Below are 14273 nucleotides of genomic sequence, written 5' to 3' on the forward strand. Positions count from 1 at the left end.
AGGCCCCCAAAGCTCACTGAAACCCAACTCCCACCCCAGTTGCTCTGTTATTATTGCCAAAGACTCCCTTAGGTATATCTCCATCTTGTCTAGAGTGCCAGAGGGGACTGGGGGCTGAGGCTGTGAAGACCACAGTCATCTCCTTAAGATGGGGCCAACTTTATGGCATATCTCCTACAGCCAGGAACCCCGCCTGCTCCCACATTCCACCCATTAAGAAGTTGGACCTCCCCCTCTCCGAATCACTTCCTCCCTGGATGGTGGTCCTAGGCTGACAACTGGCAAATGAGGAAGCCCCACTGTGGGCAGACATGGGAGAGGACAGGTTGTGCTTTGAGTCTTCTCTCAACTGGCTATTTTCCTATTAGGCATATGTTGCAGTGAAAAAAAAAACAAAACACTAGTATAAAACAGGAATTAGGAAACTTTTTTTAGCCCCAGTACTGCCATTTACAAGCTGTATGACCTTGGGAAAACTGCCCCCCAACCGAGCCTCAGTTTCCCCATCTATAAAATGGCCCTCTATATTTCAAGACTGCTCTAAAAGTGTCAGGAATTATTCCTAAGCAAAACAAACTTATCTGGAACAAGACTCATTACAAGAAGAAAACTAACCCATGTCCAACTGTTTGCTACATTGTTCTCAAAACTGTTTTCTTAACCCTGTTTTAATGCATGCCCAATATCTCAAAGTTTAGGCTAGAACTTCCCACACTGGACTAGAGGCTCTCTGATATAGGATTATGTCTCCCCCATCAAACTTCCCTTGCAGAAGAAGTTCCAAGTTTCCTTCCTTGGAAAAGCAAGAGTCAAAGCGGGGTCAGGATGGCCACCAGGAAAGAAAACCTTGGAGTCTCTGTCCTGGGGATTATTAGGCACCTGCTGAGCCTCAAGCCCTCGGTTTCCTCTCTTCTGACCCTCCCAATTTCTCTCCCTTGTGTAAGACCTCTCTCCTCCCTATTTCTCCGGACTTCTTCCCCAGTGATCTAGTTGCCCAGGACCCACCTCTCCTGAATCCCTCCAGTCCACCCCTCCCTGCCTCAGTGCTTCCTGCTTCTGCACTCACCAGCCCCCGGGCCAAGGACAGAGAACAGCAACAGCAGCAATAAGGCTGGCGGCAGCTGGAGCCCAGACCTGAGTCGAGGCTGGGAGAGGGGCAGGGTATGAGAGAGGGGGGTGGATAGTGGGAGAGACTTGGGTAAACACAGAGATGAGGGCAAAGGCTGAGATAATGGATTGGGCTGTGCTGGGCACTGGGGCTTGAACAAGGGCAGGGAATGGGATTGAAGCAGGGGATGTAATGGGGACTGGGGCAAGGGCAGGGTTTGGGCACCGGGTTTAAGCAAACACTGGGAATGGGGTTGGGACAGGGTTTCGGCTGGGATTTGTGACAGGAGGTGAAACAAGGGCAGAGGAGGGGTTGGGGGCCAGGACAGGCACAGGGACTGGGACTGGGACTGGAGGGGGGGCCTGGGTTGGGACTCGGATCTGGGCATTCGCTGGGACCCAGGCCGGGGCAGGGGCCGATTTGGGAAGCGGGGCGAGGGCGGGGCTGGGGGCCAAGGGCTGGATGAGGATAGGACGAGGGGCCGGGACCAGGGCTGGGCCATGGCCCGGGGCGGGGGCGGGGCCGGACAGGCCAGCGCGGGGTGCGCTCAGAGCTGACCCACGGCTCCGCTCCCCACCCCCAAGGGGGTGGCTTTCGGTGTCCTCGTGGGCCCCGGGCCGGGGTCAGGCCGGCTAAGGCCGGGCCGGGGACCTGGGTAGGAGTTCAGGCCTGGGCGACTCCGGGCTGCGCTGGACCGGCGATAACCAGGCCCCGCGGCTGCGGCCTCTGTCTGACGTAGTTATGACGCTCCGCCCATCTATCACCTCGATTGGTTCTTGTCAGTAGAGCCCACCCTCTGCCCTATTCTATTGGTCTCCAACTTGATTCTGCGGGCCTCCGAGGACAGACTCCGCCCCAGCCCCAGCTCCTTGATCCCCTGCCTTTCTCACCCCAACCTCGGAGCCCCTATGCCAACCTCAGATGCTCACAGCCCCCACTGATAGAGCCACACACATCTCATAGGAAACCTACAGAGACCCTCACAAACCCAGACACCTACGGACGTCCCCACAGACGTCCGCAGACTACCCGAACACTCTCACAGAGATCCCGCAAAACCCCTTTAAAAGTGAGCCCTCTAGGCTTGTCCCCTCTAGGTCCAATGCAGCCTCATATGGAGACCAGTGCTGTTGCCACGGAGACTCCTGGGCGTCTGGTTGCCCTGGTGACGGATCCCTCCTCTCCCGGCTGGGGTTCCAGAGGTTTCAGTCAAGCTCCTCCCTCATCGGCCGCGGAACCCCTCGTCCCTTCCCCTCCCACCCTCCCCCAGATCTGGCCAGAGTTCCTTTGCGAATTTCTGCAGGTGTCCAACTTCCCTCCCCAAGTGGTAGACTTGAAGGCAAGGCCTCTCATTACATAACAACTGCAAGGCGAGTCTCATCCAAGAGCCTTCCATCCTTCCCTAACATTTCCCCTTCCCAGCTTCAGACGAGATCGTGACCTAAGGACTTGTAATAGCCAAGCCAAAGCCCAGAGGTATATGGTTTCTCCAAAGGTTCCTCCTCCAAACTCTCATCTCATTTCGCTCCTAACACCTTCTGCCCCTTCCCACCTCAGTCGAAACCCCTCCCATTCTCTACTTTTCATCCTTACACTCCCCCTCCACCATGCTTCTCCGCCCAGTTCCCTCCTTCCCCTTCTTTTTATCCTTCTTCTCCTCCCATCCTTGGTTCTCCACCTTCAAGTATCTTTTTCCTCTTGCTGAATGTCTGGTCAGATTCCTATCATCCTACCTCTCTCCCTACTTCTTGTCCCAAACTTCCCCTTTGGAAAGACTCTAATGAATGTTAAGTGATGTGTTTAGCATCTCTGGAGCATGGGAAGAAAGTAGGGAGCACAGAAGGCTAAAGCTGGAATCCTTAGGCAGTGTTGCAAATAATGACAAGCCTTGAATGTCAGGGCCAAGAAATTTAGACTTAATCCTTAGGCTGACACAATTGAGTGTTTTTAAGCAAAGGAATGCCATTGTTAGGTTTACATTTTTAAAGAAAGATCTCCATTGGGTCATTAAGGAGGACTGACTTCTTTTGGACATCCTTCCAAGACAAATTTGTCACACCCCACTCCACAGCATCCTAAGCTTACCCCAGCACGCCACCAACTCATCTGTATTGTCATTTTGGTTAGCCTGGTCTCTTTCCCAGATTCTTTCAACTGAGTCCAATGCTTAGCACGGTGCCTGGGCAAAAGTGTAAGATTGGGTTGTTTATAAAAGTATAAGTTACATAAATCAATGAAAGAATGGCTGAATGGATTAATATGCTGGAGGAGGCAGAGGAGTGAAGTTACTACATAATCCAGGTAGAAAATGATAAGAACTTAAACAAAATTAGAGAGAAAAGAAAGAAGAGAATGGCTTTCGGGATTATTTAGAAGATAGGAAATATAGTCCTTGGTGCCTATTTGAAGATGAGGTTTGAGGGGAAAGGGTAAGACCAAAATAATTCCCAGAGTTCAGCTTTCATGCCCTGGGGGACATCCATTTAGCAATGTCTAGCAAGCAGTTGGGTACGAGTGTTAAACACAGGGATTTAAAGAGGTCTGAACTGGAAATATGGATTTAGGAATCATCCGCATACCAGCTGGAAGTAACTGAAGCCTTGAACATGAGTGACATCATCAAGGGAGGGTGTATGTGGTCCCTAGACAAAACCAGACTGCAGTCAGGGCCCTGCCTAATGCATCATGGCATTGTCCTGCACTCTTAGGAGCAAACCCCCACTTTGGCTTGGTATCCCAGTCTCTAGAACTCCACTGCCTGACCTCCATGGTCCTAAGGCCCAGGACCCTGCTCTTGGACTAGTCAAGTTGCTATGTTCAGGCTCCCTCCTGGGTCACGGTCCTCTGCTACCATCTACTGATGGGATTCTGACTGCTTCAGCCTTTCTGTCTTTAAGTTCCAGCTCCCTCACAATCTGTAGCCACATGTCACATGGGGTCTAGGCACACAGGTGAACCTCCTGGCACCATACCCTGACCCAAAGTTCATTTTGCTTCCTCCTTATATCTCAGGTGCACTGAAAACCTTACCCTAATTCCATAACCCCCAGTGAACTCTGACTTGCAGACCCTCCAGTCCCAACCTAATGAAGACTATACCCTCTTCTACCACTAGATGGAAGCAGACAAGGTCATAGAAGCGCCTCATACCACCATGGAAACAGAGAAGCACCCCTCTTCAAAGGACCCCTCCGCCGAGGACTCACAGGAGCCCCCTATCCCTGAAACGGGCTTTGAGCCTTCCATCTCTAAGACCCCTTTAGAGCCCCTTACCTCTGAAACCCTTTTGGAGCCTTCCATCTCTGAGACTCCCTTAGAGCCCCACACCTCTGAATCTCATCTAGTTCCATCCACTTCCCAGGCCCCTTTAGAGAACCATGGCTCTGAAACCTCTTTGAAACCTTCCATCTCTGAGACCCCTTTAGAGGCCCACACCTCTGAATCTCATCTAGTTCCATCCACTTCCCCGGCCCCTTTAGAGAACCATGCCTCCGAAACCTCTTTGGAACCTTCCATCTCTGAGACCCCTTTAGAGGCCCACACCTCTGAATCTCATCTGGTTCCATCCACTTCCCAGGCCCCTTTAGAGACCCACACCTCTAAAACCCCTTTGGAACCTTCCATCTCTGAGACCCCTTTAGAGGCCCACACCTCTGAATCTCATCTGGTTCCATCCACTTCCCTGGCTCCTTTAGAGACCTACACCTCTGAATCCCTTTTGGAGCCCTCCATCTCTGAGATACCTGTAGGATACTCTGAGATCCCTTTAGAAATCCTTATCCCTGAGACCCTGTTGGAAACTCACATCTTTAAGGTCCCAGAGAAACACCTTTCTTCTCCTACCTCATCACAAGACTATGTCCCTGTATCTTCCCCTGATACTCTGAAGGAAGACCTCTCTAAGTATTCTCCCAGTGAGGTCTCATGGTCAAGGAGGTCCATCCAGATCTCTGAGTCTGAGATCCTTCAAAAGCACTCCCTTTCAAGCCCTTCAGCCCCGATCCACCTGGACACATCTGCAAAGGAAAAGGAAGAGGAAGGAGAAGACAAAGAGCAGGTGGATGCCACGGACAGCACCGCAGCCACGGCGCAGCCTGGACAACAGCTGGGCAAGACGAAGGAGAAAGGAGTTAGCCGTAATTGTGCCTGCACTTTTCCCCGTTCCCATCACTGTCTTACACCTGCCCCGGGAGGAGGGGATTGGGTTACTCTTTAACCTGGCCCCTTCTCTTAGTTTTAGGGCCTCCTCACTTCCCCTTGGTTACTCAGCTTTTCCCTTCCCAGATTACACAGTCCACCCAGTGGTCCCTGCCAAGCGAGCAGAGCTGGTGGAAGTGGCTAAGGCAATGCCCAGAGAGAAGTTTGGTGCTCAGGTGAATTATCTTTTCCAATGGGAGAAGAATGCAGCCCTAAGTACCATCCAGACAGGTGAGCCCAGAAAGCCCTTCAGAAGCCTGTGACAGGCCGGTGGCCATCCTCCAATCTGACTGGATCGGGGATCCTGACCTGATCAATGGATCACTGCCCCTTGTGGAAATGGCAATGCTAACTGCCTGTAATCTAGGAGGGAAGAAGCCAGGTGGGCCAAAGTGGACAGCATGAGTACAGAAAAAAGTGGGGATATTCATATAAAGCCCAGGTAGGGACAGGCAGCTAAACTAAAGTTGTTAAAAGGAAGAAAAAAAAGAAGGGTCATAGGCCAGCCCCACATCTAGGGCTCTGAGAGCCTGCACCAAACCGACCTTAAGGCAGAGATGGCCCAGGACCCTAGACAGTCCAGGAGACTTGTGGCTCTGACATGGCAAAAGGCCTTGGTCCCCTTGGTGGAACTCCACTAAAAGGCTGTCACCCCGCATGCCAGACCATTATCACGTGGGTACCCAAAAGCTATGAGTCTCTTCGCCAAAGAGAAGCGTCGTATCTTCAAGCCCTACTGATTCCAAGTCTCAGCCCAGAATTAGTACTCTTGCCAGCCCCATTAGTGGCACGCTATGCTTATCTGGGCCTGCATATAAAAGGTGTGCAGATGTACTATGTAAACCCGTGCCATCCGGTGCGAGCATGTGTACCTGTGTTGCTAACTTCATGTCTATAGCAAATACCTTCAGAAAGCAACCCTGACCTGCTCTGCAGATTCTGGGGGCTTCTAAACTGAATTCAGTAGACATCAGTGCATTTACTTTTGTCTTTTATACTTCCTTTTCCCCTTATGATAGGAAGAGAGTTATGTTGAAACTAGATGGGCCTAAGATATAAAGACAACCAGGCAATCCTATGTCCTCCCTTCTCCATGCAATTTACTTTCCTCATTCTCATGCTGGGACCCTTCCCCTCCACCCCTGGCCAAGAAAGTCATAATGATCTCATTTGTTTCTCAGTCTCAATTCAGGCATTTAAATGACTTTGTTTGCTTATTTTAACATCTTCTGTCACTCTTATTCTTCCTGCAAATACAGGGTCATTCAGTCCCTGATCTCCTTCTCAGAACCTCCTGCCTGCTCCCCACTCTTCAAGGCTGCTATACTTCTTCACATGGAACTTCTTCATTTTCCTGTTTAAATGGGCAGTTTATGTAGTAATTTAAGTGTCATTCAATCCTGAAAAAGGTATTTAGGGTTCCCTCCTAATATTGGGGATCTTGAGTCCCTAGAGAATCAGAATGTGTGCTGTGTAGAGAAGGATCAAGTGTAAACTTTTCTTTTACTTATTCAGCATTTACTGAGCACCAACTGTGTGCCAGTCAGTGAGCCAGATGCGGAGGCAGTGGCTGGTGGGATGTCAAAAACAAAATCTCTCAAGTAATTTGTACTCTAATGAGAGACACCAGTAAGTAAAAGGATAATTATAATTCATTCTAATTGCTATGATTGAGGTCAGCCCACAGTGCCACACGAGCAGAAAAAAAGGGCACCCAGTCTTGGGGGCTCAGGGAATAAGCCTTGGAAGGGATGACTTCTCAGCTGAAATCTATAAGATGAGTAAAAAGAGGGGCACCTGGGTGGCTCAGTCAGCTAAGTGTCTGCCTTCAGCTCAGGTCATGATCCCAGGGTCCTGGGATCGAGCCCCAAATCGGGCTCCCTGCTCTGCAGGGAGTCTGCCTCTCCCTCTACCCCTCCCCCCCCCACTCGTTCTCTCTCTCAATAAATAAACAAAATCTTTAAAAAAAAAAAAAAGGTGAGTAAAAAGAGGTGGCCAGGTAAAAAGTGGGATATATCCAGGTGAGATCTGACAGGGCAAGGCACCAGTAGGAAAGTGCAAGAAATGTTGGACAAGGCTCAGCTCTGGAAGGGCAGAACTGTACAGGCATTTCTGTGCAAAGCTCAAGAGTTGGGATTATATCTAAGGGTAGCTGAGAGTCACTAAAAGATTTTAAGTGGGACAATAACATGAACAAATTTGTGTTTTTGAAAGACTGCTCTGGCAGTATTGTAGACTGGAGAAAGATAAGACTGGACATAGGAGACTACATTGGTCACTGGTAATAATAATCCAGGTAAGAAGTAGATGGGTAGAGGTGGAGAGAAATAGAATGTTCAAGAAATGTTAAGAAGGTAAAACTGACTTTTGGATCTTTGGATGTATGGGATAAGAGAGAAGGACATGCCTGGAATGACCTCTAGGTTTTTGGCTTAGAGACTGATTTGATGATGATACCATTAATGAATGCCTAAAACAGAGTAGATTCATGATAAGTATGTGTTGGATGAACAGAGGACAAAGGATGAGGGCCAGGTTTGAAAGGAATAATTGGCTGTACCACATTAGACGTGCTGGTGGAACATGCTGGTGAAAGAGTCTGGAGACAGCTGGCTATATATATGGGTCTGAAGCTCAGGAGAGAGGTCTGGACTGGAGACATCCTTCATGTAAAGACAACTGTATGTTGTATGGAGATGTTCTAAGCAAAAATAGATGTTATCATGCAAATGTGATTATATGACCATGGAATCGACTGTGTTGTACCCTGTCTGGTATTTTCAGAGTAAGCATCTGTGCTGTAGACACCTTTGCCACAAATAGGGTGCCACAAAATTAATTAACCATAAGGCAATTTGCCATAAAATATTTTTAAAAAGATTTAAAAAAAAGATAAACTAGTTGATAGTTTGGTTTGACAGTTTGTTGGTTTCATCAACTGGTTGACAGTTTGGTTTCATTTCTCTGTTGACACTAGTACTCCCATTTTTATATTACATAGATCTTAGCCTTCATAATTGTCTACACAGTGACACAGAGTTTTGAACCCACACAACTTCCCATACAACTTTGGAATGTCTATCGATGGACATGTGACAATGTGCCAAGAAAAAACAGCAGTGTAGAAAGCTTTCACAACACAATACAAAGTTCAGTTACAAATATGTATCCTAGTATTTGGAAACTGATACCTCTCTTAATGAAGGAAGAAATTTTAGCAAAAAAAGAAAAAGTGTGATGCCAAACAAGGAGATGAATCAACAAGCAAAACAAAACAAAAAACAAAAACGTATAATACTATGAATGAAAAACTTTGAAGACAAGTGCTTAGGTACAATCCACAAAATAAAATCAGTTATTTGTATAGTATTGCCATGAATCTATTCTATACATTTTAAATTCAAATATATTGCATTTTGCAATAAAGCCATTTTTAATTTTGATATTCATTTTCCATTTTTCATTATGTCCTTTTTAATGAATGCCCTTTTATTTTTCATAATTTTTTCTTTTGTGGCAAAATTGCCTATGGCCAATTAATCATGCAGTGAAAACGTTTGCAGTGAAAATGCTTGAGGCAAAGATTCTTAAGGCGAAACTACGTAGAATCACCTTATACAGGGTCAAAATGGCATCCCAGATAATGTCTCCTCACCCTGCCGGTCCTAAGAGTATTTGGAATCAGAGCAGAGAGAAGAGGGTCCCACTCTGGACTACATGGCCTGATGTCAGTTGTCCCACTTTAAGACCACTGACACCTATAATGGAATCTGAGGTATAGTTGCTAGTCTGTTTAAACTCTAGTCTTCATCTGAGAGCTGGACACTGACTCCCATATCAGTGCTTGGACTTGACTCTCCCAGGCCCTCAGGCAGGACCTTGATCTATGGGCACTGACCCTCGTTCACCTCCACACCTCATCTGCTCAGCCTGTCCTGCTGCTCTGGACAGAGCTCAGAATTCCTCTAGTGGAATTCTGGCCCCCACTCACCTCCATTGTGACTCTGCCTGTACTCCGCCCCTTTGACCAAGACTCGCTGGTGTGATGGGGCAGTCGCACTATAGGCTGTCAGTATCAGGACAGAAGTAGCAAAGCCAAAAGCCACATCTGGACAGGCTTTAGACCCTGAAAGACCATGGGTGAGGCAAGAAAACCTAGACTGACAATTAGGCACAAAATTGTGAATTGTGGCCCTGGCCAGAGTCAAAGACCAGAGGACACTAACTTCAGGGCTATGCCTAGAATACTGGGTCTGTCTTCCCTCCTGAAGGAACTTGCTCCTTCATTTCGTCAGTCGAGGAGTCTGTGCTCTCTGGGCACCTATTTTGGCCAGGCCCTAAGCTAGGACTAGAGATATAGGCGAAAAGACAGACCCTTCCTTGGAGGAACTTACAGTTTAAGAGGAATACAAGTGGAAAGTCCATTCTCATGTATAGTACTGTGATAGGAGTAGCACAAGGAGTCAAAAAAAGAGAAGAGGCCCCTAAACAGACAGAGGAAGTCAGGGACAACTTTTTGGTGGAGGTAACACTTCACTGTAGCCTTTAAATGGGAATGGGTCCTACGGCCGAAGGTCCCACTCCATGAGGACTCATCTAGGATTCTTGCCTAGAAGTTGGAGTACTCTCAGGTCTCCTGAAGGGTGAGAAAATCTGAGTGGGATGTGCTCTCTGGTTCTCCTCCCACATTTACATGGCTCCACCCTTGCCTTTTAGTAAGGCTGACCATGAAGCCAGTTTCAGATCCCACAGCTGAAACCAGGCTCTCAAGGTTTGTGGCGTTTTGCTGGTGCCTGCTCTCAGGGATACTTCTTAGCCTCACAAGCTTCGATTTCTTGACCTTCACCACTCATGACTTCCGGCCTACCTCTTTCTCCTGATTCTTAGAGAACCACAGGCAGCCCTTCTCAAATTCATAGATAGCGTTCGTTCAGTAACACCAGGAACAAAGAAAGGAAATATGAAGGTGCGAACCTTGAAAAGTGAGGAAAGCCCTCCTCCTGGTCCCAGAGCTGCCCAACCTCCTCCTCCTCTGCCTCTGTCCTGTCAACAACCATGCTTCTTAGGTGCCAGTCCTCACCATCTCTTCTACCCCTGGCCAATCATCTTCCCTTCCCTCACCTTAGACACTTCAAGGAAACAAAACAAAGTTGGTTTCTAATGTGGGAAGGGGAGGAGATGGGAATCTTCACAGTCACAGAGAATTTGGCGAGATTCGTGTTTATCTTCAAACAAAATTTCATTTATAATCTTGAAGACTGTCCTCAGTCATTTCTGACAGGCTAACAGAGATGGAGTGGATCCTGGGGTGGAAAAGGAACTGAAACACTTGTGGAACCCTGAGAAAACCTGGCGAGAAAATGTCTAAAGGGGTGGGGATGAGAACTCATGGGTGGAGGTGAATACACCTAGGGGGAGAGGTGAGAATGCCTTGGGTAGGAGGTGTAGGCTATTTTTCCTTCTCACTTTTCCTTGTTAATCCCTCCACACTCAGGTCTCTACATTGGCTGGCGCTGCCCCCATTACCTATGGGACTGTTTCCGGATTGGAAATGAGTCCAAATGCTTTTGTGGACACTTGTTGAAAGAGCACCAGATCATCTCAGGTAGGGAGAACTGACCAGCCCCTGCCAGCGGGGAGGGATAACTGTACTCTGGCCATATGAGAGAAAGTGTGCGTGATGGTACGAGGGAGGGGGTTGGCACGGGAAGGCCAGGCCCTATTAGGTGCCATTCTAATCCTCCATCTTTCCCCATTACCACAGACATATCTGTGCCCTGCAATGTGGGCCAGTGTCGCTGCCTCACGTTCTGCTTTATCCCATCACGCCCAGAGGAGGTGGGTGAGTTCTGGCTCAAAAGACGAGCTACCTTTGACCCCAAGGCCTGGAGGGCCCAATGTCGCTGCAAACACAGCCATGAAGACCATGCAGCTACTGGGTCCCATCCCTGCAGGGTGAAAGGTAATTTCTAGGGTGAGGGGAGTACAGGGGTGGGCATGGGTAGGATGCAAATAGTTTGGGGATAAGGATAGGGGAACTGGTAGAAGAAACTCGGGTTGGGGCGCCTGGGTGGCTCAGTCGTTAAGCGTCTGCCTTCGGCTCAGGTCATGATCCTGGGTTCCTGGGATCGAGCCCCGCATCGGGCTCCCTGCTCCGCAGGAAGCCTGCTTCTCCCTCTCCCACTCCCCCTGCTTGTGTTCCCTCTCTCGCTATGTCTCTGTCAAATAAATAAAAAATCTTTAAAAAAAAAAAAAAAAAGAAGAAACTCGGGTTTGTGGTTGGTACGGAAGAGATGAGAATACAGTCAGCCCGTGAGGAAGCCCCAATTCCCTATACTTGTCTTGGCTTCCTCCTCGCCCTAGGCTGTTGCTGCAACTGCTTTGAGTCTAATTTCCTCTGTGCGGCCTGTGACCGGCGCTGGGAGGAACACGAGACTTTCTTTGAGACTGAGGAGACCCGGCGACGAGGAGGGAGGCCTCATGGTGAGGGGGCAACCTAGAACGGGGGGGTCATAGTCAGAAGGCTGGGCAGGAAGGTGCTCCCACCCTCAACCATCCCATCCAGGACTATCTCACCCTCTCACCTGCTGCACCCCATACTTGCCCTGGTTTCCACCCCCAGGAGCAGACTATGTGCCTTTTGCAGAGATGCCTACCCTCCGAGAAGCCATTGTCAGCAACTCTGACTCTGCGGCTCTACAGGAGCAGGGGCCCTCTGGCCGTCCTGGCTCCCACCCCAGACCCCCTGGGCCTCCTGGCCCACACAGCCTCTGGCCTGACCCTGTGTCTGACCCCCATACCTGACCCTTTCACCTCTGCTTTTCCCTCCTCCAGGGACAGACAGTGTCAACACCTGGCGCAGGCCTCTTTGAACCTGGCTCAAATCAGCAATAAAAAGGAAGCCTCTGGAATCTGGCCTGGTTCTGTATGGGGCAGATAGATCCCAGCCCAGGAATAGACACCCTAGGACCTTAGAGTTGGCACCTAATGGGGCCAAGAGAGAGCACCACACAGGAGACAGGCTGGATCAAGCCACCTGCCTCCACCAAACCCACATTCAAGATGCTAGCTCTGGCATCAGAAGGACAGAGTGGCTTCAAGCAAGCCAAGGAGGGAGGGGGTTTCCAGAAGGATAGAGTGAACACTGATGTTAGATGCAGGTGGGGATGCCAGTAATAAAGACTGGAAAATGTCCATTGGATTTTATAATTAGGTCTTTGGGTACTTCAGATAATGTGGTTTCAGTGGTGCAGTGGAGGCAGAAACCAAACAGCGGTAAGTTTGAAAGAGTTTGTTTAGGAAGCTTGGATGAAAAGAGCAGGAGAGAAGTCAGACAATATCCAGAGGGAGATGTGGAGTCAAGGAAGCATTTTTTAGGAGGGAAAAAAGGGGAGGAATCAGTAGAGAAAAAGATCTTGAAGGATGCAGAAGAGAGAGAGATGCCTGGTGAGACATCCCAGAGATGGAGGGAAGGAATGAGATCAGGGCAGAGGTGAAGGGATTTGCTCTGGACAGGAGAAGTACCACCCCCTAAGACCAAGAGGAAGGGAGAAAGAAAATGATGGGCCTTCACGGAGCTGCAGGAAGCAGGATCTTGTGGAAGCTCCCCTGTGAAATAGGAGACAAGGTCAGTTGCTGGTTGTGAAGGAAAGGGGTAAGAGTGGGGAGTAGGAGACAGGAAGAGAGAGGAGAAGGTTTGGGAAGGCTAATGTGGGGAATCACAGAAAAACCTAATCAGTGGGTAGTTGAGGATTCGGGTACAGCTGGAAGCAGGAACCTAAAGAGGAAAAGAAACACAATAGTTAGATTGATGGTTGATGATGGGAGGGTGTCAGGGAGGATGATCAGGAAAAGAAAGCAAAAAGAAGGCTTGAGAATGTGGAGAGAGTTGACCATACAAACGGAAAGAAAGTAAAGCCAGGAAGCAACTGACAAATTGAAAAAAAAGAACAAAGGAACAGAAGTCTCTAATGAGGTCCAGTAGCCAATGTAGCGGTGGGGATCAGTACTGGAGACAGTGGTCAGAGCCTCCAGAGAGCTGCAGCTCAGAGAGCAGCTGCCAGGTATCACAAAGGCTTGGAGTAAAGAACTGTGGGCGAGCAGCCAAAATCAGTGACTGTGGCCAAAATCAGTGAATCATAGTTATTTTTATGAGGAGTAGGAGATTCTGGCACTAATGGGCTCTGTGATCCTAGGCAAGTCACTCTCTGGGCCTCAGTTTCTGGCTCTGTAAAAGAATAATCTCTGTGCTACCTGCTCTCCCTGAGAACCCAAAGAAATAACCAGTTTCAAAGTGCCTTGTCGTCGTCTACCGTGCCTGGCCGGTTTCCTTCCCCTTCCTAGATGCCAGCTCCTCTTATCTCTTGCGCTTCTCCAGAGCAGCTCCATGTGGTCTCAGAGGCACCACAGAGAACTGCATGTAGCCTCTGGGGCACAGAAAAGGCCAGTCTACATTTCCCCACATTTGGGGAAGCTGTCTATACTTCCAAAGGAAGGGATGCAATCTGGACTGCTAGAACTCCTAGGGGGAAATCACAGGGTCAAATGTCTGCCCTTTGGAGGGAAAAAGGACTTTCTAACAATAATATGGCTATAGCAAAGATTGTTACTATCCCTGGAAGTAAAGAGTTGTTCTTGACGGGTGATATGCAATTAGCGCCATAATGACCATTCATTAAAACTAATTCAATAGTCAACAATAAAGGAATGATTACTGTGATAAACTCATTCAAATAAATAATATGCAGAGGGTGCCTGGGTGGCTTAGTCAGTTGGGCATCTACCTTGGGCTCAGGTTGTGACCTCCAGGTCTTGGGATGGCATCAGGGCTTTCTGCTCAGTGGGGAGTCGGCTTCTCTCTCTCTCCCTCTGCCCCATCCCACCGCTCATTCTCTCTCTCTCAAATAAATAAAATCTTAAAAATAAATAAGTAAATAAATAAAACGCAGACATTACAAATATATTTACA

The 14273-nt window shown here is 48.7% G+C and overlaps 2 protein-coding genes across 8 annotated transcripts in view; one reads left to right on the plus strand and one right to left on the minus strand.

The window, feature by feature from the left end:
• TMEM8B (transmembrane protein 8B) overlaps positions 1-14273 on the minus strand; it is a 43210-nt gene that overhangs the window by 24644 nt on the left and 4293 nt on the right. Inside the window, exons 1-2 of one of the 7 annotated variants that reach the window (XM_032396767.1) lie at positions 1507-1824; positions 1067-1470 (exon numbers count right to left, since the gene is read on the minus strand). The exons of 5 other annotated variants lie outside the window; for them this stretch is intronic. In XM_032396767.1, coding sequence (XP_032252658.1) covers positions 1067-1470; positions 1507-1610 — 508 coding nt within the window. In that variant the 5' untranslated portion in view covers positions 1611-1824. Of the gene's footprint in view, positions 1-1066; positions 1471-1506; positions 1825-14273 lie in introns of those variants that run through there. One more of the 7 variants, XM_032396766.1, reaches the window with a different exon arrangement.
• Positions 3471-12926, plus strand: FAM221B (family with sequence similarity 221 member B). Its single transcript, XM_032396772.1, has 5 exons — positions 3471-5220; positions 5396-5536; positions 10800-10910; positions 11070-11267; positions 11669-12926. The coding sequence occupies exons 1-5, from the start codon at positions 4224-4226 to the stop codon at positions 11803-11805; spliced, it is 1584 nt and encodes a 527-aa protein (XP_032252663.1). The 5' UTR covers positions 3471-4223; the 3' UTR covers positions 11806-12926.

Source organism: Phoca vitulina, unplaced genomic scaffold, assembly GCF_004348235.1.
Source record: "Phoca vitulina isolate PV1807 unplaced genomic scaffold, GSC_HSeal_1.0 scaffold94, whole genome shotgun sequence".
Lineage (NCBI taxonomy): Eukaryota > Metazoa > Chordata > Mammalia > Carnivora > Phocidae > Phoca > Phoca vitulina.

Coding starts and splice junctions, on each gene's coding strand:
- FAM221B (XM_032396772.1), top strand. CDS start 4,224: ATGGAAGCAGACAAGGTCATAGAAGCGCCTCATACCACCATGGAAACA. Junction 10,911..11,069: donor AGAGCACCAGATCATCTCAG/GTAGGGAGAACT, acceptor CCATTACCACAG/ACATATCTGTGCCCTGCAAT. Junction 11,268..11,668: donor CCATCCCTGCAGGGTGAAAG/GTAATTTCTAGG, acceptor TCCTCGCCCTAG/GCTGTTGCTGCAACTGCTTT.